This window comes from Emydura macquarii, unplaced genomic scaffold (genome assembly GCF_026122565.2).
Source record: "Emydura macquarii macquarii isolate MOO-44397 ecotype Brisbane River unplaced genomic scaffold, CSIRO-AGI_Emac_v2 contig_2768, whole genome shotgun sequence".
Classification (NCBI taxonomy): Eukaryota; Metazoa; Chordata; order Testudines; family Chelidae; genus Emydura; species Emydura macquarii.
This window is the reverse complement of record NW_027132905.1, coordinates 36,671,418-36,696,509: the sequence shown is the minus strand read 5'-3', so window position 1 is coordinate 36,696,509 and position 25,092 is coordinate 36,671,418. Positions and strand designations below refer to the sequence as shown.

The following is a 25,092-nucleotide window of genomic DNA, read 5'->3' as shown; positions in this document are numbered from 1 at the left end:
CGCTCCTTCATCCCTACTTGCTGGCTGGGCAGGCTCACGGGCACTTCTGCAGCTGCTGCCTCAGCTCCTCGGCACAGCCGGCCAGCTCCATGCGCTCCAGGGCGGAGAAGATGGACTCCAGCGTGGTGTTCTTCTGCTGGCACCACCTCTTCAGCATCTCGTACTGCTGGTCCCGGACGTGGGCAAACTCCATCTCCACCACCTCGATCTCAGTGTCCGGCAGCTCCAGCACGCGCATGAGCTCCTTCCAGCGCCGCAAGGGCACCGCGTTGATGATGGCGTACAGCGTGCTGCCCTGCTGGAGAGTGCCAAGGAGGGGCCCTGCGAGACAGCAAAGCTGGTCAGCCAGAGCCAGGGAGCAAAGCAGCCCTGCAGAGGGGCAGGGAGGGGGGCTTGGATGCTGGCAGGAAGCCAGGGTGGCTGCAAGTGCAGAACACCAGGCACCCTTCTGCAATACGCTGCTTACTCGCGGTCTCCTGGCGCGCCGTGCGTGACTCCCAGCCGTCCCAGCTGCAGAGGGGCCTGGCCGGACAGGCGTTGCCACTCATTTGCGATGCCTCCGTGACCTGAAGGTGGTGCAAACCCTGCACCTCCGGGGGCTTTTCTGCGGCACCAGACAGACACGCTGAGACCTGGAACAGAAAGATGCCAGCGTTTCCGAGGAGAGCCCTGGTTCTTGGAGGGGAAGCCCCAAGCCAGCAGTCTGGAGCGGCAGGGCAGGAGAGACGTCTGCCTGGTGGGCCGGAAGGGTGGGAGGAATGTCACAGCCTCCTGGCTGGGCAGACAAACTGGCCCAGGTTTAGTTGCACTCAAACGAGAGAGAGACTCTGCCTCATCCACTCGGGGACCAGCCGCTCTGGTGAGTGGACACCTGTTTGCTGAGAACTAGCCTGAGCCCCAGCAAACTCATCTCCGCAATGCCAATGAGCAGCCTGCAGGGGGTAACGAGGCCCTTCACTAGCCAGAAGAGGCTCCAAATGCCCCAAGCCTGCCAGGCCGCAGCTTGAGCCGGGCCAGCAGCTGCGTGGGGGAGCAGCGGGGCAGGGCGGTCTCTGCTGGCATGCCATTGGGAGGGCGAGCTCTGTGCAGCGTCTGCAGTGCGTCTCCACTCCCCGGCTGGGCTCTCACCTGTTGTAGCATCACGTTGTTCACTGCAGTCCCACCTGCCGGGAGAGAGACGGGGAAATGAGTCAGTCACGGTGCCCCCTCCGCCGCCCCTCGGCGCCCAGTGCTCGGTGCACGGGGCCTCTCTTAGCCAGGCCGGGGTTCTGCTTTGCACGGCAGCGGGCGAATGCGAGGGGGAGCGAAAAGCCAGAGCAAGGCAGGGACGGGTTACCGGCTGCGGGGGACTCGGCACTGAGCGTCCTCCTCCGGTGGTAGATGAAGAGAGCGCCCAGGAAGAGGGGCCCCATGAGGCCCAGCAGAACATACTCCAGCCCAAAGCCTGGAACAGAGGCAGAGGAGAGTTCTCAGACAAGCGCAGCTGCCGCCTTCGTTCTCCAGTCACTGCCCGCCTTGCGCCAGCCTAGGCAAGGCCCGAGTCGCCCGTCTCATTGCAGCTGCTGCACGGCTGGGCAAGGCCCCGAAGGGCCCGTCCATGCTGTGACAGCCCCCGGCTCAGCAATCCCAGGGCGCGTCACGGCGGCCAAGGGAGTCACTCCAGCCCTGTGAGTGAGTTCGGGCCTGGCCCAGCTGAGGAAGGGCAGGCTGTGGGACGAGCTGACGCCGCACCTGCCACAGCGAGGTTAGCTGGGGGCTCTGGACGCTGCTCCTGGCTAGGCAAAGGTGCCAGGCTGACTGGCAGGGCCTCCTGTGAGTGCTGGATCCTTGCTGTGCCCGCGCCGAGCCATGCACCCGCCGCCCCCCCAGTAGAGCCGCGTTTTCCCCTATACGCCAGGCCCTGCACCCTGCCCCTCACGCATACTGTGGGCCAGAGCCCGCCCATGTCCTGACCCCCCCGACCAGTGCCTGGGGCCCTGCCCTGGATGCCATCACCTGAGCAGGGGGCTGCAACCCTCCCCCTGTGACACCCTCCGACCGCTGGGCCCTACCTGGGCTGCTGCCATCACACGCCCTGCCACACCCGTCAATGCACTTCTCGGACAGCTGGCTGCAAACGGGAGCAGGGAAGAGACACGTCAGGGGGGATTTTAACCCGGTGCTGGGAGAGCGAGCGGCTGTGGCATGAGCTCCAGCGGTGGCTCTGTCACAGCCAGGGTTCCACCGCCAGCCTTCGCCCAGGCCAGGCGCTGCTGCAGAGAGCCTTTTCCATCCCCCCACCCGCCCCGTACCCCACGCACAGAGAGGGGCTTGTCTACATGTGACCGTTCACGCAGATTGAGGTGGGGGAAAGAGGTGTCCGGTGTCCAAGCTGGGCCTGCCCCACTGCGCTGCCAGAGCACGGCATTAATCGGGGACAAGGCCACATTGCAGGGCAAGTTGAGCCCTCGTCTGTGATCGTCAGCCCGTCACCCTGGGGCAGCAGCTGGCTCCGGGGCGTACACATGGTGTGTCACAGCACGGCGGGTTTGCAGACCCCAGGGATTGTTATTTGCTAGTGAGGGTCACCCTGGCACCTGCTATTGCGTCTGCTCTTGAATTGACGGCTGAGCCTGGCTGAAGATGCGCACGGAAGTTAAGGCACTTCCCAGCCTGTGAACGTCTGGGGCTCCTAAATACCGTTCCAGCCGGCTTGCCAGCCCCCGCCCGGTGGGAGCTGTGGAGAGCACAAGGCCCATGTTCCCTCAGCCCCAGAGCTCACCGATTCATAGGCGCCAACTCCATGGGTGCTGAGGGGCTGAGGCACCCACAGGGAGAATAAGGGGTGCTCAGCACCCACCGGGTGACCATCTGCCTGGGTCGGGATGATAGGTGCTGGCCGCAGCTGGCAGCTCTTTCACACAGGCAGCTGCAGGCTCATCCCGCCTGCCCATCAGCTGCTGAGTGCGCCCATTAGCTGTTAATTGGTTTAATGTGTTTTATGGGCACTTCCCTGCCCTGGCAGGGGCTGAGTCACTGAATCACAGCATGGCCCCCCTGGGGCTGCTGCTCCAGCCAGGGACGCCTGGGGGAGGGCTGCTTCCAAGTCATGCCTCCCCCCCAGCACTGCGTGTGTGTAACCGAGGGGGGAAAAAAAAGGCTGAGGGCCAGGGTTAGGTGTGGTTGCCCTCGGTCATCAGCAGACAGGGCCAGCCAGCCCCTGCTGCTCACCGGGGGACACACGGGGCTCCACGCCCCTCTCCAAGCGCTTCCCCTCACACCTGGTGGGCTGATGGCGTGTGTGACTGCAGCCTGCAGCTCCCTCCCAGCCCCCTTCCAGCCCCACAGCCAGGCTCCAGCTTGGACTCTGGGCAGCAGGTCAGTCCTGGCAGAGGGAACCTGACACTAGGCTAGGGCCAAGAGGGTGAGTGCGCAGTGGTGGCCAATGTGGGGCCCCTGGAAAAGTGGGCACCAGCTGGCATCCCCAGCGGCAGACATCCAGGGGTGAGGGGAACTAAGCCCCGGCACCCCCAGAGACCCACAGCAGAAGCCGGGAGGGTGGGGGGAGAAAGCCCCACCAGCCGCCGCTGCCCAGGAAAGCTATGGGGAGCTGGACCCAACCCCCTGGCCTCGGCAGAAGCTGGGAGGGAGGCAACTAAGCCATGGCCCCCAGCAGAAGCCGGGCAGGTGGGGAAAAACCCCGTGGGGAAGCAACGTGGCTAGGGAGCTCACCTGAGCACTGGCTCTGGCAGAAGCCGGGCAGGGGCACCCACCGGTAAAACCAAAAGTCAGCGCCTATGTGCTGCATTAACAGCTGGACTGGTCTCAGTAGCCAGTAAGATACTGTGAGGTGAAACTGCCCTAAAAATCCCCTAGGCTGGGCTCATGGGACATAGGTTGCCTCAGAATCCAGCCCGGGCGCTGGAGGTGGCTGTGGCATTCACTAACCCTGCATTAGCCACTGTGGGCCCGTGTCTCCCCAGACTAGCTTTCCAGCCCTGCTCGTCCCTGGTCAGGGGCTGGTGACTGATGGGCGCTGCACGCGGAAGCAAACCAAGAAAGCCAAGGGTATTTACGTGGCACATGCTCTGCACTCGCTGCCCTCCAGGTAGAAGCCAGACTGGCATTCCCCACACTGGGTATCCGCCTTCATGGAACCTGAAAGACATGGTGCATGGCGAGTGCCCTGCCAGGGGGCGGCCCATGGGAAAGCGAGAGCCTCCGTGGCCCAGGGCATGTGTTCAGGGAATGTGCGCAGAGCAGGCAGGGAAGGGGCTGGGGGCTTTCCTCTGCGTTCTCCTCTCCTGGCAGGGTCTCGTTGGCTGGAGCCCAGGGCAGCAGGATTCCCATCAGGGAAGGCTCAGTGTCTGCGTGGCGCAGTCCCAGGAGAGCTGGCACAGCATCAGCAGTTGGGAGTCCCCGGCATGGGTGGCAGAGGGTGTCTGGTCCAGCTTCAGTTCGACTAGGATGTGCGGGGTATGAGATAGCGCTAGCAGCAGGCCATGGCGGGCTGCATGTCAGCATGTGCGCAGCAGCGGGAGTCAGGCCCCAGCTGGGGCAGACGGGGGGGTCAGCGCGAGGGGCAGCAGGGCAGGCAGGGGTCAGCGTGAGGGGCAGCGGGGCGGACGAGGGGCAGCAGGGAGCAGGCAGGGGGCAGCGTGAGGGGCAGTGGGGCGGACGAGGAGCAGCAGGGCAGACGGGGCAGGCAGGGGGCGGCCGGGCAGGCGCAGAAGCGCAAGGGGCAGTGCCAGGAGTCGAAGGCAGCGGGCGGCGCCCCGGACACTCACAGTTCTGAAGGGTGACCTTGCCCTGGCACCTGTGGCACTCCTGGCAGGTGAAATCCCTGCAGGCAGAGGCCGTGCACTGGAGGAAGTGGCCGGGGCCGCAGCCACACTGTGCGTCGCTGCTCTCCGTACAGTTCTTCACCATGAGCTGGGAAGCTGAACACAGGACAAGCTCGGTGAGCAGGCTGCCTCAGCAGCATGAAGTGCGGGTCTCCCAGGGTTTCTCCTGCCCCCCCCCGAGGGCCCAGGCCAACAGGGCAGTGTGGGGCTGGCACAGCGCCAGCGTGGCTGGGCGTCCCGTCACAGGCGACGGGCCTGTCCAGCCCCTTACCTGGAGCGTGGCACTCGGAGCACTTCCTGCATTTCTTCTCGAAGTTTGGCGAGGCGAGGTAGGTGCCGTGGGGGCAGCGCTCGCACGTCGTGTTGTGGTCATGGCTTGTGCAGGGAGCCTTCATAAACTGCCCTGTGCAAACGACAGCAGGTGTGGATGAGCATGCGGGTAATGCACGGGGAGGAGGAGGGAGATGGGCTGTGGCCCGGGATGCCCAGGGGGTCAGGCTGGCTGATCTGGTCGGTCCCTCCATCCAGCCCGTCTGTGCAGGAGTCAGGAAGCCCTGAGTCTGTAGCTAGCGCTGCCATTGACTCCCCCGTAACCTCAGCAAATCGCTTACCCAATCTGGGCCTCAGTTCCCCACCTCGCAGTGCCCAGAGCCCTTGGCCGGCTGTCCCCAAGCCGGCAGAGTCCGTGCTGGGTTTGGGTGCGCGGCTCGGCTCTCAGAGACGTTCTAACCTGCAGGGCACTGCTGGCAGCAGCGCTGCATTGGCGAGTACCAGTGGTAGCCAGCTTCGCAGGGGTGTTTCGTGACGTCTCTCTTGTGCGGTGCGTGACGCTGCAGCCCCAGTGCAGAGTCAGACGGGCTCCTTGCCCGCCTCTGCTCACTGCCAGTCCCGGCCACTCGTGGCTTTGGGGTGCCCAACAGCTGGAATCCACTTCCGGTCACCAGCAGTGCAGCCAGAAAGCCCTGGGGACAGAGGGGAACGTTGCCGGAGTGCGTCACCAGCGCCTGGGCCTGAACAAGGCTCTAGCAGGCTCCCAGCTGCTGCATTGGCCAGCCCTGCGCCGGCTGAGAGCTCACAGCTACCGACCGGGGGCTGCCTCTGGTCAGCATGGGCAGCCAGGCCTTAGCTCACACAACAAACCCTCAGCCAACACGGCGTTTCTTGGCCCCGGTTTGACCGTCGCAGCTAGTGCCCAGCCCCGCCCGAGCAACGGAGCCTCAAGGGGAAACAGGCCAGCCCGAGCCTGCTGCCTCTTCCCAGCCGGGCATCCCCTGAGCCCAGAGCAGGCAGTGCCGCACTCGCCACCTTCCCTGTGACTCCTGCCATCCACTCGTGCTGCTCCTGGCGGTCTGGAGCCACACCGGAGCCTTGGGGAGGTTTAACCAGCGGGAACCTTGGAGCCAGTCACTGGGAGGCGCAGAGACCCTCTCCCGGGGAGGGGGGCATGTAGTGCAGTGGGGAGGCCAGGGGCCTGGGACTGGGCGGCCTAGACTCTATTCTTGGACCTGCCACACGCCTGCTGGGTGGCCTTGGGCAAGTCACGTCGGCGGTCTATGCCTCGGTTTCCCCTCCCATCCTTTGTCTGCCTCAGCTATTTGGGGCAGGGACTGTCTCTCACTGAGCATGATCTAGTGTAAGGGGGCCTGATCTCAGCTGTGCCCTTCAGCTGCTATTGCACCAGTAGGAAGTGCTCAGCCCTTGAAACTGAACCGCTGGGGCTTAGGTGATGGGGACCCAGGTCCTCCGCTAGATGGAGCCAATGCACTGCAGCTGGACCTGGACGTGCCCAGGAACTTGTGCCTAGGGCTGGGAACAGACACGGGCATGTGCAGGCACCACCAAGCCATCCCCACCCCCAGGCTTGCCCTGCCCGTCGCCCCGTGTGCCATCACATGCAGGGCCCCACGCTGCAGCCAGGGGCCCCCACGGATGGCCAGGCGGGGTCGCTGGGTGCCACGTACCCGCTGGGACCCGCTTAGGGAGGCAGGAGAGAAAGCTGGAGCCCAGGAGTGACGCATGAACCCTGCTGGACACGGGGCCTGAGTTTGATTTAAACATCCCCCACCCCCAGCCTTCAAACTCCTTACATCAAGCCCCAGCTGCTGCAGGCTGCATTTGAGGCTCGTTTCCAGTGCTGCCCCACAACCAGGAGAGCAGCCATTGCGGGGTTTGTAATGAAAGCTGAGATGCTCAGCAGTCACTTGACTCCAGGAGCCAGAGCTTTAAGAAAACATCAACTAGCAGGAAGCTCACGCTAAAATCACCAGCGTCGGCACCACTGGATCCCAAATACACCCAGGTCCCAGGGGCAGCGCCCACAGGAGCAACAGCGCGTGCTCTCACGTAGCGAGTGCCCAGCGCTGCGGCACAGAGACAGGCCGGCCATGTCACCAAGGTGCATTACCCAGAGCCCTTCCCGGCAGGGCTGTAGGGAGAGCACTGTGTGACTAACCCTCCAGCCCCCCCAGCCCCGCCCGCAGGGAATGCCCCCTGCCAGCCCCTGCTGGGTGTTTTCCCCAGCTGCTGTCAGAGGCGGGGTGCGTGGCATGTGAGCAGAACAGCTTCTGGAGGCCTCTGGCGCACGGCGCCACTGCAGGGAACACTGTGTGCGGAGGTGCGCCGCCGGAAGCAGGGGCGACCTCAGGCCAGACTCCTGCCTTGGCTACGGCTTCTGGTAAAGGAGGAGAGCTGGGGCGTGTGGTTAGCACTGAAAGGGCACCGAGAAGTGTTGCATAAGCAGGCTGGTGCAGTTGTTCCTGTAAGTGGCTCTGAGTTAACCTCTTTCCTAGGAACCGGTTGGTGCGGTGCTCACGGCAGCTGGCTGCATGGCAGAGCGGAAGTGGTGCTCCCGGCCCGGCACTGCCACAACTCCAAGAAAGATATGTAGGTGTGACACCACACCCGGCAAGGCCCCCAGCGCGCCCCGCATGGTCGTGCCCCCAGAGCCACGCTCAGTACCCAGGGCTGGAACGGAGCCGCCTCTCGGGGGGGTGTGACACGGCGCAGCAGGGAGGGTACAGGCTGGGCCAAGCTGTTGACAGCCAGCCTAGGACGCAAGTGGCCTGGGTTCCACTAGGTGCCGGGCAGGCCCCCAGCCCCATAGGACTGAGTGTGTTCTGGCAGCAGACAGGCTGTGGTGTGGGACGCTGGCATTCTTGCTGCCCGGCTCATCAGCGCCCCAAGGGTGCGGCCCAGTGTTGCAGCGGAGCCACAAAGCCATGGTGAGAGTCCCAGGATACCCCCGAGCCCAACACGGCCCAGGAGAGAGCAGGTGGGGGGCCCTGGAAGCCCAGCACATTGGCCTCGCCCTGAGCCTCACCGCATGAGCCTGGCCCCAGCCCGGCTGAGCTGAGCATCGCTGGCTGCTGCTTTATCCCCTGGCCACCCAGACCTGGGGCATCCAGCCAGCAAGGTGCCCTGCCAGAGTCTGCAGCCAGGCCATGCTGCGCAGGGACTCCTGGCACACACGGCCTGAGCCCGCGCACACCAGGCCCAGCTGTGGCAGCAAGGCGGGGCTGAGCACGGATGGTGCCTGGGCCCCTGCCCACGGGGAGCCACAGGCAACTTCCGGGGCTTCCAGGCCCAGCACTGCGGAACCAAGCCGCTGCTCTCAGACATGCACGGTGAGCGCCCCACAGCCCTGCCGCAGAGCCACCCCACCCCGGCCCGGGACAGGGAGGGGATGAGCATGCTGACGCCAGGGCTAGCGAGTGGCAGGTAGCATCACAGCCGGATCCTGCCAAGGGCAGGCTTTGCTTCTCGCCAGGTCGCAGCCCGACGTCACAGACCGTGCCCTCCACTCCATCCCCTGGCTGACACGTGCCCAGCGCGGCACCTTGCCCTCTCCCTGCGCTGGGGGGCTGCTCCTGCTGGAGACAGCAGCACGCCGGGGGTGTGGGGTGCCCGAGGGCTGGCTGCTGCCAGTGACCTCCCCATCACTCCCGGCTGGGCAAAGCTGGGGTGGGAGGGCCGCTCAGAGCGCAACCGCTGGCATGGGCTGTGCAGCAGGAGTGACAGCGCCAGCCCCCCTGCATGCCTGGCATTGTGGGCTAGCACGGTGCAGGCCGGGCCCCTCCACTGTCCCCAGGGCAAGGAGATGGTGCCCCGTTGGCCTTGCCTCGTGCCTCCAGGCCTGTGTGGCAGGGAAAGCCCTGGGGGGTGGAGGGGGGTGGCGGGGGGTGTGGAAAGCTGTTCATTGCGTCACCTGCTGTGGCCGTGGGCTGGGCGCGTGGGGGCTCTGTGCCTCATCCTTCCCTGCGGGGCGTGGGGCAGGCCCACCACAGGCCGCTGTCCCACCGTTCTCAGCCCCTTGCTGGGAGCAGCTCTGGTGGGTCGCACTGGGACCAGGGCGGCCGGGGGGGGGCGGGGAGGGCTGGTGAAAGGGGGGGGGGATGGGCCGCATAAGGTTAATGTCAGGAGCGCCTGTCTAGTCTCTGCACAGCGATGAGGCGATTTCCTCCCTTAGAGGAAACCGGGCCCCGCTCCCCCACTCCTCTGATGGTATCGCACCACGTACGTGCACCCAACTAGGTCAGCGCGGCCCAGCCCCGGCAAGGATTGCCAGGCACGCGCCCTGCACCACACCCGCAGGGGGCTGGGCCAGCGCCTGGGCGAGGCAGTGGGGCTCTGGCGTGGGGATGCTGCTGGCTCAGGGCCTGGGGAGCGGGGCTATGTGTGCGTGCATAAGCCCACCCCAAAGTGCTGTCACCATGCCCGCAGTGTGAGCGCCTCAGGGCAGAGGCTCCGGTTGCACAGGTGCAGGGCATAGCACACGGGTGCCCCGAGCGGGGGGTGCAGAGGCGGGGGCTCCGGGCCCTACAGTCTGCCAGGCAGCCCCTACCCCCAGCTCCCTGCGTGACTCTGGTGGGGGGCAGCGTCCGGCGGTGGCTCCTGGATGGCTGAACCTCATCTCCAACCTCCTCAGACATGAGCCGGGCCACGTGCCCAGCCTCTCCCGCCAGGTGGGCGCCCTGCCCTCGGCACAGGTCACCCCCCTGCCTGCCCTTCCCAGCCCCGAGCCGGGTACAGCCGCCACCCAGCCCCTTCCACCCTTCCACCCGCACACACCCCGCTAGTGCCTCGCGCCCCCGGGCTCTTCCTGGCCCTGCTGCCCAGGATGTGACAACCACCAGGCTTGCTGCCCTCACGGCCCACCCAGCGCCCAGCTCCAGCAGGGCCGCTGCCATGCCCCCCGTGCTCCGAAAGAGCCAGGCCCCATATGCCTGTTCTCCCCAGCCCCACCCGCTGAGGGGTGCACATCCCCCCCCAGCCTGCTCTCCAGGGCCCTGGTAGGGGACCCTTCATCCCCAGGCAGCCCTTGGGCCTCGCCCCCCACGGGCTGCTGGGCCAGGCTGGACCCCCTGGGCGGCCATGCTGCGGGGGGGGGGGGAGCGGACTCCTGGGGATTCCGGCCCGTGGGTGGAGTTCCCGGTGAAGATGGCCCTGATTAAAGTGCTGCATCATTTTCTCTTAAATCTGTCACCGATGGCCTGGAACCTGCCCCTGAACGCGCCCATTTGCATAGCTCCATGATCAGATCGGGGCCTGGCCCTGGCAGCTTCCTCCTTCCGCCCCCTCCTGCCGCAGCCCACGGCAGGGCTGAGTCAGTGGCTGAGCTGAGGTGTGAGCGCTCGTCCCGGGCAGCTCTGCTGCTCCCACTGCCTGCCTTCCTGTTGACCTGCTGAGTAACCAGGGGCGATGGGGCCTGCTTGGCTCACCCAGCCAGCTGGACCCCTCGCAGTCTGGGCCACGCTAAAAGGAGCCCTCGTCACAAGCCATGGTCCTCTGCCCTCCCTAACTTCTGGCCACCCTCCCTGGCCCCCCAGGCTCACGCCTGCACCCCGCAGTGTGCTGCAGTCTCCCACTGCGCAGCCTCAGGCCATGTCACCCCACCACACGCCCCACTCTGTTCCCCGCTCCCCCCCCGTGAATCTCCAGCTGTGAATGGTGCCAGCGGCGAGCCTGGCCGGCGCTCACCCCCCCCCCCCTCCACAGGCAGTGGCAGCCCCACGCTCCCCCCCAACCCTCCCGGCCCAGTGCCCCCCATGCTGCCTGCCAGGGCTGAGGGACGAGGACCCATCCCTGTGGAGATGACGTGTGATGGTCATTTCACACATTTGTGGGGGCGGGGGTCTGGGCTGGAGACTCCAGCCTGCTCGTTGCCCCACGGGGACAGCACATGACCATGACCATGACTAAGCCTGGCTGGGGCCTAGTATGGCCCCCGGTTGCCAGAGACTGGGATAGGGCAGGGCGCCTGCTCATCTAGCTGCCCCCTTTAAAGAAAAGCTCTTTCACCTCTGCTGGCCTGGGAGGAGGCAGGAAAGTACATGGGCTGGGTGGCGATGGGGAGTACCAGCCCTTCTTTACCCAGCTCAGGGCTGGCTGCAGGACTGACCAAGGGAGGGGCTACAGGCCAGGTCTCGCAGCTGGTCCAGGCCCTGCCCGGCCCCAGATCTCCACCTGAGGTAGGAGTCACAGCAAAGCGCCCTCGGAAGTGAGCAGCCCCCAGCTGTGTTCCAGAGCTGCTCGACACGCAGGGAGCCCGGGGGACAGGACAAGTGAGAGCAGAACATCACCCAGGCTCCACGGGCATGTGGCTCAGACTGCACAGCAGCATCCCGCGCCAGGCTGAGCACAGCCCCCTGAATCACGTGCCCCTGGGCCCACAGAGCTGGGGCCCAGCTTGGCCCTGTGTGAGCTTTCACAAGGACTGTGGCCTCAAAGGCAGCCCCTGGCCCAGCCCCGCTGTCTGGCAGCAGCACAGATGCCTGGTGAGGGTGCAAGGAATAAACCCCAGCTTTCTGCCCAGCTGCCTCGCTTGGCTGAGCTGGAGTGCAAGCCCTCGCTCAGGGAGTGCAGGGACCCCCGGCGCCCAGCACAGGCAGGGCCCCCAAGCACTGCAAGCAGTGGGTTCAGGCCTCAGCCTGGTGGACTCTGAAAACAGAAGCTGGGACCTCAATGGCTCCTCCAGGGGCATGATTTATTCATGTGAAGCAGAAGGCCCTCAGAGGCCAGGGCCTGATGAGCTGGGTGCCACCTCCATGGACAGCCATGGCCCTCGCAGTCAAGAGTTGGCTCAGGATGACCCCCCCCCAGCAGGCTGTGCTTTCTCTGCTGGATTGGTCACTGTGCTTGTGCACTCTTCAAACGCTACCACATCGCATCCCCAAGGCAGCTACATGTCAGGGCTGGGTGAAGAGAGCCTTGTGTACCTGGGCTGTAAAGAGCTCCCGCAGCCCCCGGGATTCTTGTTAAACGGGGGTGGCTCCAGCACACTTTCATTTTCTCTCCTCCCATCTTCCCTTTCCTGGAAAGCCCTTGGCTCTAACTGGCCGCCTGCGGTAGTGAATTCAAGGGGGTTTCCTGTAACCTTCCAAGGTCTCCCACGGTTAGGGGATATTACGAGTCCCTTTCTGGGGTCTCTCACCCCAGGATACACAGCAGCAGCTCTTCTGCCAGAGAAACCAGAGTTTGGCGCATAGGAAACAAACTAACAGATGCAGAGAGCTGGTCCCTCATCCCCCGCCAGCCCTCTTAGCTTCCCCCACCCCCCAGAGCAAGCCTGCACCCAGCCCTGGATGCTCCCCGCTTCCACTCACCCTAGAGCAAATGAGGCACTTCCCCAGGTGAGCAGGACTTACCCCAGCCACCTTCAGGGACCAGCTCTCCATCCTCGAACCCCAGAGAGCCAGCTCATACCGGGGAGGATCCAGCAAAGCGCCCGCGGGGTTACGCACTGCTGCTGGCGCTTGGGCAAAGCGGGAGCTGGTCACAGCCCAGCGGCAGAGCGAGGTGGCAGATAACCCATGCTCTCAGGAACCCCGAGTGTCAAGTAAGATCAAAGCCGCTCAGCTGAGCCTTTTACACACAAGCCCTCGTGGGAGGAAATACATTTCTGGAAATGAATCCGGGGGTATAAAACCACGACAGCAGCCGCGAGCACGAGGCGGGGCTTAGCTGGCATGGAAGCAGCCAGACAGCAGGGCTGAGGTCAGGGGCAGCCCTGCTGCCGAGGGCTGGTGGGAAACAGCCCCCGAGAGTCCCACCTGTGCAGGGTGGGAGCTGGCACAAGGGCTCTGCACCCCACCTCCACCCCCATTAAAGGACAAACGCAGAGTGAGCGCACACGCATGATCTTTAATGCCGGGCCTGTGAGGCTGGGGCTGGTGGGAACGGTACACTGGCAGGACAGCCCAATGCAGGGATAACATTCAATGGACAATATGGAAGAACCAGCCGAGGCTCCTGCGCCTGTGCCCGGGACAGCCCGGTGGCACAGACATTCATACACAAGTGGCATGAAGGCCATGGCAGGCAATGCTGCTTCCCCAGCTGCAGGGCAGGCAGGACAAAGCTTAATAAATATGCAACATCATACATGACCATCCGGGGCAAACGCACCCACCCCTGGCAACAGCCCGGCAAAGACGTGTGTGCCAGGCAGCCCCATGACCCTTCCCACTCTGCTGCCATCTGCTAGCAGCCAAGTGTACCAGGCTGTACACGCCAGCCTGGGGCAGTCAGCATTTCCCTCTGCCACCCAGGCAGCTCGGCCCCTGGCTGCAGCAGGCCACAGCTCAGTGCAGGAAGGAAACGCGGTCTCCCTCCCTGGGGCTGGAGGCGCTGGGATAAGAACTCTAGGCCAGATGGGCGAGCGCGCTGCACACACAGCCCCCAGGCAATGGCCCCTCCTCCAGCAGAGCTTGCACTGGGCCACATGCCGTGGGAACATTGCCAAGCGCAGGTCCCTCTGCCGCCCCTGCAAGCCTCCATGCTAGCCACCCCAGACACAGCCCTTCCTGGCTGCCTTCCTGGGGGTCCCGCAGGCTGCTTGGAGGAACCAGCCCCACCCTGCACAAGCAGCTACTGCAGCCGGTGGCATGAGCTGTGCTCTCAGCCAAGACCCTGCAGTCCCAGCTGGCCAGCATAAGAAGTAGCTCAGCCCTTCCTTCCCTCCGAACGCCCAGCATAGACAGCTGGAGGCTTTAAATACCTGCTAGGCTGTGGTGCTGATGGGTCCAGCTGTGCCCCCCCATCCGTCTCCCCCCGTCTGACATCACCACCAGCCAGAGCGACTCCGGGTTAGCCGGGTTCCTATCCCCTGCAACCTTGCCACACACATGGCCAGCAGGGCGCAGCATGCATGGCTCTGCCCCGCTGCCGGTGCCTCACTGTAGCCTTCGTCCCTCTTCACCTACTGCCAACATGTTGAGTCCTTCCTCAGTCAGCTCACAGCAACTTTCCCTGACTTATCCCAACCACTGCCTCAGGAAAACGCAGCCCCACTGGGGAGACCCAGAGGACGTGTGCTAGCCTCAATGGAAAACCAGCTTTCGGGGGCTCTGCTCAGCCAGGGGAGAACCAAATCAACCCAGCGAGGAGCTGAAAGAGCAGCCGCGGTAGCTAAGGGGGTTCAGGAGCTGCCCTGGCTCAGCTCCTGGCTGCAGTGCAAGCTCTCGCTGGCAGTAGTTGAAAGGGGCCATTGCTTCTGGCTGCTGCGGTGCAGCCCCCATGGGGACACAGCGGCATTCACGCTCTGTCATCCCTTGGAAGAGCTCAGAGGTGGGGCCAGGCCAGGCAGACTGGCTGCTGGTGATGCGAGCTTAGAGGAAGGGAAAAAGCTATGGCTATTCCCCTCTGCCGTTTCCTTCCCATGGGACGGGTGCAGTTTGCCACTGCAGGAAATGCAGCTTACCACAAATAACATGCACTCAGAACCCCTGCTCCTGGGGCAGGTTTTACCCTTGTGAGAAGCAGTTCACTGGAGATGGTTCACAGAGACACACACCAGTGGCGTCCCAGCCAGGCGGAGGAGGGCCCCGGTCTTTGCATGACTGTTTGGCTTCTGCTGAACCCGACGCAATGTGGCTTGTGTGTCTCCCGCCTTGCAACAGGCCAGCCGTGGGTGGAAGGCGACAGTCGTGCCCAGCTCACAAGCCCTCAGCCCCTGCTGCTGTGTCCTGGTGTTTTCCATGTTCAGTGGGAGGAGCTGCCTGCAGCCTGCGGCAGGCATGGGGAGGGTCTGAAGCCCAGCAGAGCCCTCTGCACAAGGGGCTCTCTGCGGACAAGGGTGGGTGGGTTAGTTTTTCGCACAATATTTTATTTTGTGGTCACTGCTCATCGTCTCCGCAGCTCTACGAGCAGCTCCCAGACCAGCATCTCAGAGTGCGCCTGGCTGAGTGAGAGACAACAAGGTCCTGTAGGGTGCCCTCTGTCGGACTTGGGCTCACAGAGAGTTCAGGAGTAGCGGCAGGGCTCCGGCTCCAGCACGGCGCCCGGGTCTCAAAGTGCAAAGGAGTCGCTCTGTGCCAGCCAGAGTCCTAGGAAGGGCTCCCTGGCCAGCCCCAGTCCACAGCTCCGCCGTTACACGCCCAGCACACACTCCCCGAGACACACATGCACTCGCCACACGTGCACATGTGCACACTCCCCATGGAGAGACATACACACGCATGTGCACCCCCCCCATCCCTATGTCCACACATCTGCATGCTCTCCCCCCCACACCCACGCACAGCCTTGACTCGCTGCTGGATGCTGCTTCGGGGCCTGCAGAGCAGCATCTCCCAGTGCCCGGGGCGCTCATGCTACATCGTCGCAGGCGGGCGGGACGCCTCTGACTGGCAGCACTGCTCCTCTCCTGGAGTCACCGAAAGCTCTCAGACCTCCCTGCAAGAGAGGGACAGAGGAGCTCCTAGCCGCCTGCTCTCAGGAACACACACAGCCGCCAGGGCATGCCCCCCATCCCCAGCATTATCTCCTCGGTTGCAGGGAGCTGAGCCAGGCTGAGACTCAGGGACGGAGGCTGATGGAAAACCCTGAACTCTCCCTGTAGGACTTTGCCCCACGCACGTGCCCTGCCCCATGGGTGAGGGAGATGTGCTTGGGCATCTGCAAAGACCCATCCCCCAGGCTGCTGGTGCCAGCTGGCTGCAGGCCAGGAGGCCCCCCAGGTACCCACCACTGGCTAGCCCCAAAGACGCCAGCCCAACTGCGTCGTGGCACTTACGAGGCGGTCAGCGTGGAGTTGAGGAGCAGGGTGGTCCTGATCCTGTACAGCTGGGCCAGTGTCAGCCTGCGGTGCTGGGCTGCCGGCGGGTCTGACAGTGTCCGGTGGCAGCGTTCCGTCGGGGTGCTGCTGGGCGCCCGGCAGGGGGCAGCCATCACCTCAGGCACTGCAGAGGGAGTGTCCTGCCCCGTTGCATTGCTCCCCGCTGGGTGACCAAAGCCCTTGGCACAGCCCAGCTCCTCGGCTTCAGACAGCTCAGAAGAGGAGCCGCTGCTGCTGCTGCTGCAGTCCGACCGGGTCCCCCCGCTCCCTGCACCCACCCTGTTAGTCCTCTGGGCACCAGTCGGGACCTCCCGCTGGGCCAGCTCCGGGCTGGGGCCTGCCAGGAATGTGGCTGGGCCTGGCACCGTGAAGAGGTCGGAGAGGCTCTTGCTCTGGGCAAGAGGGGGCCAGGTTGAGATCAGCTGCAGGAGGCTGGCCTCCGACTTGGACTTGAGCACTTTCCCCTTGCAGGGCAGGAGCTGCACGGGAGTCCTGCGGCGCAGCTTGGGTGAGGGGGCGCGCCGCGAGTGCAGGGTTCCCCCATCCTCCGCCGGCTCCAGCTGCTGCGCCTCAGCAAACTCCTGGATGGAGGTGGGGGACAGGGTGCCGTAGGCGCTGTCGATGGATGCCGACCTGCAGCCGCTGGGATCCAGCGCCAGACAGTTGGAGCTGAGGGTCGGGGCTTTCTCAGCAGCCTCTCCGCCCCCCTCCAGGAGCTCCCCGGTGGGGGTGGTGGATGAAGCACTGATGCTGATGGAGGTCTCATCCGACTGTGAGCTGAACAGCCCCACTTCTGAGTCGGGGAAGGAGAGCTCCTCGCCGGCATCGACCACCACCACCGCGATGGTCTCCGTGGAGCCGTCGGAGGGGCTGCAAGAGCAAGGGGGAGTTAGACACAGGAGGCTGGGAGTGAGAGGGGGTGGCTGGCCCCAGTGCTGGCGCATACTGGAGCAGGGCAGGGCAGGAGCGAGGGGAGATGGGGAGAGGCCCTGACATGGGGGGAGGGCTGGAGGCTGGGGGGCTGGGCGTGCTGTACCATTGCTGAGAGTCGAGGCTGTCACTGCTCTTGCGCAGGATAGTGGGCGAGCTGGCTGCCGAGGTCCCACTCTCCCCATCCTCTTCCTCCTCCAGGCTCTGCAGCTGCTGCCGCTGGCTGCGCTGGCGCTCCTGGAGACGCAGCCGCTGCAGGAGGTTCTGTGGACAAGGGGCAGACACAGCTGAGGAACCGGCACCTTGGACACCACAGGCGCCCCAACCCGCGCCGGTCAGGACAGGTCACCCACCTAGCAGGGGCACTGCTCCCACACCACACTAGGTGGCCCACACAAGCCAGGGGCTGTGTTTGAGGGCTGTGTGCGCACGTGGGACTGTCCCAGACTCAACACGGCCCCAGGTGCTGCACCGGCCACGCTCCCAGTTCCTCACCTGAGATGCCTACCCCGGCAGCCCCCGGGAAGGGAATGATAAAGAAGGGAGATCTCAACGCAGGGCACGATCACATGTAGCACTGGCCCTTCCAGGGGACATTTGCCCTGATCCTAGGGGAGTTTCCAGAGAGGTAACTGACGCCCCCCCCGAGTGACAGCGTTGTAGAATGCTACTGGGGTCGAGGCCCCGCAGGTCTGGACAAGGCCAGCTCAGGGGGGAGGTGACACACCTGGGGCATTGGACACAGCCCTGCATCGCGCTGCCTGTGTCCCAATGTGCACCCCATCTCCCTGCACGTCTGAGGGATGCTGACAGAGATAGGCGTGCCCAGGACAGGCATTTGCTGAGTGTTCATTTCCTTCCCTGGCCCCATCTCAGAGACGGGCGCATGCTCTGAGCTGCTGCTGCAAACCCCACGCCGGGCCCCGCACAAGAGGAAACGCCCCACAGCTTCTTAGATCGGGGATGCTCAGCACAGAGCATCTGGATCCCTAGGCCCATCACAAAGGCGCTTTGTCCTGAGTTCGATGGTTTCTTCCCAAATCACCTGTGCATTGTACAGCGCCTCAATCCACCCGCGGCACAGGGACTGGCTGCTGGCCTGGAAGGTGAAGGCTCCCACGGCGCTGTGCAGCTCGTTGAGATAGATCAAGAGGAAGGAGCCTGCAAGGGGGACAGAGGTGCAGCCACCAGTCATGAACAAAAGGCAGTTTCCCCAGGCATGGGCAAGTTACAGCAGACGCGGTGACTGCCCAGCACAGGGCAGCCGGGAGACACGCTCCTCTTAGAGGATCAGCCATCTCTCCGGGCAAGGCTGGGAAGGCAGCAGAGCCCTGCAAGCCGTGCAGAGCAGGCAAGGGCTCAGGATACGGCCATGCACAGTCAGACGGGGCTCAGTGCCCAGGGACCAAAGGCTGCAGCCTCTGTCTGCACCAGACCCCCGGCATCGGCCGTGCTGCCACGCTGCAGAAGGGCAGACGGAGAGGCGGAGGCTGATGGTGCTGAGGGAAATGCTGTGAGACCCACCCCCCGAAGATGAGGGTGGCTGTCCCATCTGGCGACCCCCAGCCTGTAACAGCCCAGACACACAGGGCGGCACCAGCCCACTGGGGCAGGAGCTGAGCCCTTAGCTCCCCAGGCTGCGGGCTCACAGAGACCCTGGGGGCCCCCAGGGGTGGGAGCACTCAGGGGTCAGTCCCTGTGGGGACGCAGGGAGAGCCCTGTACCCTGACCTCCTCTGTCTGTGAGCGGGGAGGGGGACAGCCAGGATGGCGGGGCAGGGAGGAAGGAGAGAGAGGACGCTCCTCCAGCTCCCATGGGCTGCGAGGGACCATGGGGTGGGATGGGCCATGGGGCGGGCTCTGATTAGCACTGGAGGGCACCACAGAGCACGGCCCCGCCCTCGGGTCCCAGCCCCACGTGCTCCTCACCGGGGTCCTTGAGCTCGCGGCAGACAATCTTGTCCACGAGCAGGGGCTGCCGGATGACCTTGGTGCGCTCAGCCTTCTTCACTGGTTTGGTGATGAGGAACAGGTCCGTGAAGAGGAAGCAGTAAACATCCATCTGGGGAAAAGGAAACCACAGGGGCCGATGGGTCCGGTGGAGCTGCAGCAGTGCTGGCGGTCAGGGGCAGGGCGAGACCCTGTTGGCCGTGTTCCCAAGCCAGGCCCAGGGTAGGAGAGTGATTCCTGCCAGTGCCGCCTGCCTGACGGCTTCCTGGGCCACACGCTCCTGGCCAGGGGCATGAGTGAAGCCAGGGCAGGCTGTGGGGCTAGGACGGATGTCTGCTGTGCCCTCCTCCCCCTGTTAATCAGGCAAATGAACGCTTGGCTGGGATAATCCCCAGGACCCCAAGGCCTGTCGGGCAAAGGAGCCTCTCCCAGGGGGGCGGCTGCTCACCGGCTCCCACTCCACGGCACTTCTCACCTTGCTGTCTTTACCTTCCTTCATTTTCAAGCTCCCCTCCAGAAGGAGCTGCCGCGTGTCATCAGGGGAAGTGCCCGGGATGGGGGCCGTCAGGTCCAAGCGCAGGAACTCCTTCAGGATCTGCCAGCAGGAGTGGAAGGATGCCGTCAGGGAGTGCTGGGGCGGGGACAACCCACGCAGGCCTGCCCGCACACCCCTGCCACACAGCCCATACCTTGTCCACCTCCTCTGAGCTGCTGTCTACCACCTCATAGGAGTCAATACGGCTGATGATGGCCACCAGCCTCTGCTGCTCTTGCCGCTGGCGCATCCGCGAGTTCACGTGGTTGATAAACCGCTCCACCGAATTGATCTGCCGCAAGGTGGGAGTTCAGAGGCATGTAGGGGAAACTGGTTGCTGGAAGCCCCTGGCCCAGCAGGTTTGGCGAGGAGCCCTGTGGAGGCTGGAGGCAGAGTCTGGGGGATCCCGCCAGGCGCAGTCAGCACTGGCTGCAGAATGGGGACATGGCTCGTTGGGCAAATTCACCCGTCACGCGGCGCGTGCCCCGGCCCCGGGAAAGGGCACCAAGGAGCCCCTAGCCAGCGCGCAAGCATGGCAGTGACGGGGGCCGTACACACACTGCTGACTTGGCTTAGGGCACCCTACCCGGGATGGCACGGCCCACCCCCCCCGGCACCTGGGCAGGTTACCATGGTGATGATGGCGTCTCGGGTGCGAGGATCGTCTGTTTTCTTCAGCACCGACTTGAGCAGTAGCGGGTACTTGGTGAGGCGCTGGTGCGGCTTCACCAGCATGTCGCTGAGCTTCAGGCGGTTGCACTGCTTGTGTTTCTCTGCCCACTGGAAGCAGAGACACGGGGCGGGGTTAGCGATGCCGAGGCGGCCCCATTTCGCCGCCAGTGCCGGGCGCCAGGCCTTACCGTCACGTAGCTCCGGAAGAGGTCGTTGTCCCGCAGCAGCGCACGCATGTACTCCAGGCAGCCTTCCTCCTCCATGCAGTAGTGGATGTACGGCTTGAAGAGGGAGCCAAACTGCAAGGCAAGCCCAAGGGGGGGCCCATCAGAGCCGAGGGCACAGCCAGGCTGGGAGCAAGCGGCAGCTGGGCTCTCACACCTACCATTTTGAATCCCTTCAGGAAGTCCACAGGGTCCAGCAGCATCTTGGTCTTCCTGGCCTTCTCCAGGATGGGGGCCATCACGCCACGCCACAGGGCTCGGTGCAGCTGGATGATCTCCTGAATGTTACTGAACAGGCGCTCAGCTTCCACCTGCAGGGATGGCGAGGGTGGCAGGGGCCATGTCTAAGCCCTGTGGCCCAGCCTGGGCGGGGGCACACCGAGGCAGGAGTTTGCCAGACTGAATGGCCGGGATACCCACATCAGCACTGGTAAGTGGGGCTTATGCCCTGCTCCTCGGCCCCGGGACCCTGACGGCGAGACGACTGCTCCAATGCGGCACAGCCCGCATCGCCCTGCAAAGCACAGCCGGGCTCACTGCTGTAGTCACCACATGCCCTGTGGGGGGCTTGGGGCCAGGATACAAGCACAGCTCAATGACTGACCATTAGCTCAAGCAGCAGAGCTGCTGATTCAGGGGCCAGAGGTCCAATTCCTCCATTAATGGGGCAGGGGTGTCCCTGTGTCTCTGCTGGAGCCCAGGCAGCTTCCCATCCTTCACACATGACATCTTCCACCCCAGGGGCTCCACGTCAGTGCCACTCTGACAGCAGGGCGCGGCTGCCCAGGGGCGCTTCCCCCGGGGAGAGATCCGCCCAGCACAGGGCAGAGCTGCCCAGGGGCCCCTTGCTGGCCCAGCCAGCCTGGGCTTCTTAAAACTACCCTGAGCTTGATTCCCCAGAAGTCCAGAGGGAGGCAAAGGCTGAGGCAGGCTGTGCTCGAGAGTGACCTTGCAGGGGATGAGGAACCTTCCTGCCCTGCCAGTCCAGAAGGTAGCTGGGCCCTTACCTCACACAGCAGCCCCGATTCCTGCAGGTTCAGCAGACAGCAGAGGAAGAGCTGCAGGGAGAAAGCAGAGAGCAGGCAGTGCAGAGCCGGCATGTGCGACTCATGGGTCTCCGCACACAGCCCCCTTCTTCCCTCTGCACATGCCCCACTGGGCCAGCAGCCTGTGTGGACAGCAACACAGCCCGGGCCAGCCCAGAAAGGGGATGTTCCCTCCCTGTTTGGGGCCACAGGCTGCATGAGATGCAGGCAATGACTGAGGCTGTTCAGACCCAGCCCAACTCAGGACTGTCGGCCAGGCCCGAACGGGACCCAGCCAGCCATGGGCTCCCAGAGCCGGCAGTGAGGAGCGCAGCGGACAGAAAAAATTACTTCTTCGTGGCACAAGTAGAACCACGCAAAAGCTGCCCTGGCTCAGCCCTCGCCCCAGGATGTACTCCACACTGTCTCCTCCTGGCAAACACCCTCTGTGCTCCCTGCAGTGGCCTCAGGAGGCTGGCTCTGCCCATCCCCAGGGCTGCAGGGGGCAGAAGAAACTCACATCCGTGATCACTTTCAGCTTCCTGATGTAGGTGGCTTCTGTGTGTAGCAGCTCCCAGACAGCCTCCTGCTGGTGACACTGCCGGCGGGTCAGGGCCTGGAGAACGGCAGAAGGGTCAGTGCACAGGGCTGCCGGGGGCATGGCACTGAGACCCATCCACACACGGAGGCAGCAGCAGTGCGCTCAGAGCAGGACAGGGGGGAGTGACCCTCCTGCTGCGATCGCCAATAGCACACGAAGCAGCTTAGTGCCTCCCCCTGGCCAGGATGCAAGAAGAGGACCCATCCTCATGGCCCCAAAGGAACCTGGGGCAACATCCCAGATGGGGCAAAGAGGCCAAGGAGTTGAAATGTGTCTGGTGGGGGGGAGGTTGAGCTCCCCCTGCCTGGCCACCAGGGGGTGTACAGAGCCCTGGGCCCAGCTGGCAGCCCAGGGTGGGGGTAACGGGAGCAGCGGTCCCTGGTCAGCAGCCCGTGGAAGATCCGGAGGGTAATGGAAGCCCCCTGCCCCCCTGCTACAACCCCTGCCCCAGCTCTGCTGCCCCGGCCTCCCCGCCACGTCCCAGCCTCCCGCTGCTGCCATTGGACCCAGTGCCCAGGATTAGCGCTCCCCCCGCCAGGCCAGCCACCCAGGCCAGGCCTTTTTCCCAGCTCCTCATGCACGAGCTGTAGCTGTACCAGAGCTGCTCTAGCCCAGCCTCCTGGGAAATGGCCCCCCAGGGCCTCTGCTGGGCTGTTCTGCTACTGCTGCCTGCGGTGCGTAGAAGCGCCAGGCTAGACTCCAGCCAGAGCCCCCGCCCCCCCACACCCAGCATTACCTCCGTGCCCTCAATGATCTCCTGCCAGCTGTCTTCCAGGCACAGGTCAGTGCCTTCCTCCTCTTCCTCCCATGAGTCCTGGTCAAAGCACAGCTGCTGGGGGAGCTTGGGGAGGCCGAAGATGCTATAGGTGTGCAGCTTGCTCTCCAGCTGCTCCAGTTTATCCATCTCCTAGCGGAGAGGATCACAGAGCTGGCTCAGCGCACAGCGGGTCTAACTGAGGGTCCCTCCCGCCCCCAGTGCTGCCTGCTCAGATCACAGACCCAGCACCCCGCTCGGAGAGCCACTCCCCCTGACATCACACTGCCCCGTGGAGAACGGTGCCCACCGGGCTGGGCGCGTGGGGCAGGTGGCAGAGGTGCTCTGGCGGAGGGCACTCCTGGCGTTCCGCTGTTACTGGGCCTTGTGCCAGACACTCGGCAAGGAGCCCCAGGCCAGGCAGCTGGCAGGCAGAACAGGCCCCTGCACAAGGGCTGAGTGACTCACTGTGGGGCAGGGGGCACCCGCGGGAGCCTGCCTCAACCCAACCCCCCAGGCTGAAGGTCACAGAGAGAACCAAGGGCACTGGGGAGATGAGGCAGACGGGGAGTTTGCCACTCCCTCCCCAGCTCTATCCCTGGCTCAGCAGCAGCCTGGCTGCCTGCATCCAGCACAGCAAGCTCTGGGGCAGCAGTTCCTGGTGGGCAAAGGGCACTGCCACCTTCCTGCAGCGGGAGCTGGGCTGGCTAAGGGCTCAGGACCTGGCCACTGTCCTGCTGAAATCTCCCTGCACACCCCTTTCCAAACCCAGGGCTGCTCCCTCCCAGCCCGGGGGCTGCAGTTCTCAGCAGCACGGTTTTGCGACTGCAGGCAAAGAACCCTGCCAAGTGACATGTTCATGGACGGTGCCAAGCGGCCAGCTCTGGTCACTGGCAAGGACGTCTCACAGCCCACATTTAAACTGAACAAAGGCCAAAAACCCAACCCCAAGATTAGGCCCATTTCTGCCAACGTATCAGCAACCTCTGACCTCCTGCCCCAAACTAACCCAGCGCTCCAGCAACGCGGTGAGGGGCCACTGACGTAAGCCTGCCAGAGGCTTTGAATGACGCTGCATCTCCCCAACACAGGAGTGGTCAGCTGGAAGGGGCAGTGGTTACCTTCACCACAGCCCATGGACCTGCCCTGCAGAACCTGGCGCCAGGAACCCCCCTGGGGCAAACAACTCCAAATGGCAGCTGGCGGAGCCAGGGGGAGGGGCTGCTCCTGACTCCAGTCAATGGCAGAAATCTGGGAGCCCAAGTGCCCCGGGTGCAGGAACAGGCCCGAGCCTGGTGTGAGCAGCTGACATACCCGTCCGAAGGGGCTGGCACTAGTGCCGGAGCTAAAGAAACCACTGAAGCGACTGGCGGCCCGGTTCTTCCATGTGTCAATGCCACTGTTGGGCAGGGAGCAGCTGAAGTGCTGCAAGGGCTCCTGACCCGGGATGCTGGAATCGCCCAGAAACTCGTTCATGTTCTTCCGCCTCCGCCCCGGGGCCTGCAATTCCAAGCAGAGAAGAGACACTTTTCGGGGATGCTGAGAGCGGGAGGGATCAGTGGGAAAGCACCTGAAGAGCCCCGGGCAGGACCAGAGCTGTCCCTCCGCCTGCCTGGCCCGGGCTCTCCACACCTCGATGACCCGCAGGTGAAGGTGCCGACGTACACAAATCCCACAGGGCTGCCCCAGTCTTGCTATTCTCGGAACAGGACAGCCAGCTGCACTTGCTCTCCAGCGCCCGGCTCTGGTCTGAGTGACAGCCTGCCCCGTGGTACCCAGAGCCCTGCATCAAGGGCAGGCCCGCAGCCACCAGCCTGGAGAAATGCAAGCTCTCCTGCCAAGCAGGGCTGAGACGATCCCAAGGGCTCTGGGAAGGGGGGCTGCTGCTGCACCTGGAGCCCAGAGCCTGCGGAGAGAGACTCGCTACCCGGAATCCAGTCACTGGCCGCCCAGCCCCATGGGCAGGGAAATGGGCCAGAAAAAGATACCCAGCCCCACAGCTCTGCTGCCAGGGGGTGTGAGAAAGGCCAGGGCGGAACTGGCCCTCCCAGGTGATGCCGGGCAGCGAGACAGTTCACGAAAGAGAGTGAGGGATGGGGGCGGGGAGCATCTCTGCTCTCAGTCGTCCCTCCAAGCCCCTCACAGTCCCGAGACCCCTTGGACACAGCGCGCACCACCTCACCTTGGCTGGAGCAACCCTGCGCTCATCCCCAGAGTCTCTTTCCCCAGCAGGAAAAAGGCACCAAGCTCCTTCCAGAGCAGGCGAGTGAGAGACAGCGGCTGGGAGCGTCCAGCCCCACGGCTCTGGCTGAGTGGGGGAGGGCTGCTCTTGTGTCAACATATGTAAAGACTCCAGTCGTCAGGAGGGCTTGCATTGCTGAGTGGGGAGTTCTTGATGCCCCGGCAATGAGACATTCCTCTGGCCCAGCACCTCCTGGGAAGCCAGCCTGCAGCCATCTGCACGCAGGGGGAGGCGGGAGTCCACGCATAGGACGGAGGTGCTAGGAGACCTCCGTTTTTCACAGT

At 64.3% G+C, this 25,092-nt stretch overlaps 3 protein-coding genes across 3 annotated transcripts in view; all 3 read right to left on the bottom strand.

The window, feature by feature from the left end:
• The window catches only part of RPL22 (ribosomal protein L22), a 382,415-nt gene extending 379,644 nt beyond the window's left edge, over positions 1–2,771 (bottom strand). Inside the window, exon 1 of the mRNA XM_067567072.1 lies at positions 2,768–2,771. Within this exon, the coding sequence (XP_067423173.1) occupies positions 2,768–2,769 (2 nt within the window). The 5' untranslated portion in view covers positions 2,770–2,771. The remainder of the gene's footprint in view (positions 1–2,767) is intronic.
• TNFRSF25 (TNF receptor superfamily member 25) lies at positions 35–12,496 on the bottom strand. Its single transcript, XM_067567069.1, has 9 exons — positions 12,467–12,496; positions 5,554–5,785; positions 5,095–5,226; positions 4,767–4,919; positions 4,056–4,137; positions 2,052–2,110; positions 1,330–1,444; positions 467–669; positions 35–321 (listed from the first exon to the last, which is right to left on the bottom strand). Exons 1-9 carry the CDS (start codon positions 12,494–12,496, stop codon positions 35–37), a joined length of 1,293 nt encoding a protein of 430 aa, XP_067423170.1.
• Positions 12,497–14,270: 1,774 nt separating this feature from the next.
• The window catches only part of PLEKHG5 (pleckstrin homology and RhoGEF domain containing G5), a 95,181-nt gene continuing 84,359 nt past the window's right edge, over positions 14,271–25,092 (bottom strand). Inside the window, exons 9-22 of the mRNA XM_067567067.1 lie at positions 23,881–24,066; positions 22,549–22,719; positions 21,732–21,827; positions 21,194–21,244; positions 20,348–20,497; positions 20,151–20,261; positions 19,921–20,070; positions 19,445–19,582; positions 19,231–19,350; positions 18,735–18,867; positions 17,852–17,967; positions 16,913–17,070; positions 15,835–16,746; positions 14,271–15,494 (exon numbers count right to left, since the gene is read on the bottom strand). Coding sequence (XP_067423168.1) covers positions 15,485–15,494; positions 15,835–16,746; positions 16,913–17,070; positions 17,852–17,967; positions 18,735–18,867; positions 19,231–19,350; positions 19,445–19,582; positions 19,921–20,070; positions 20,151–20,261; positions 20,348–20,497; positions 21,194–21,244; positions 21,732–21,827; positions 22,549–22,719; positions 23,881–24,066 — 2,502 coding nt within the window. The 3' untranslated portion in view covers positions 14,271–15,484. The remainder of the gene's footprint in view (positions 15,495–15,834; positions 16,747–16,912; positions 17,071–17,851; positions 17,968–18,734; positions 18,868–19,230; positions 19,351–19,444; positions 19,583–19,920; positions 20,071–20,150; positions 20,262–20,347; positions 20,498–21,193; positions 21,245–21,731; positions 21,828–22,548; positions 22,720–23,880; positions 24,067–25,092) is intronic.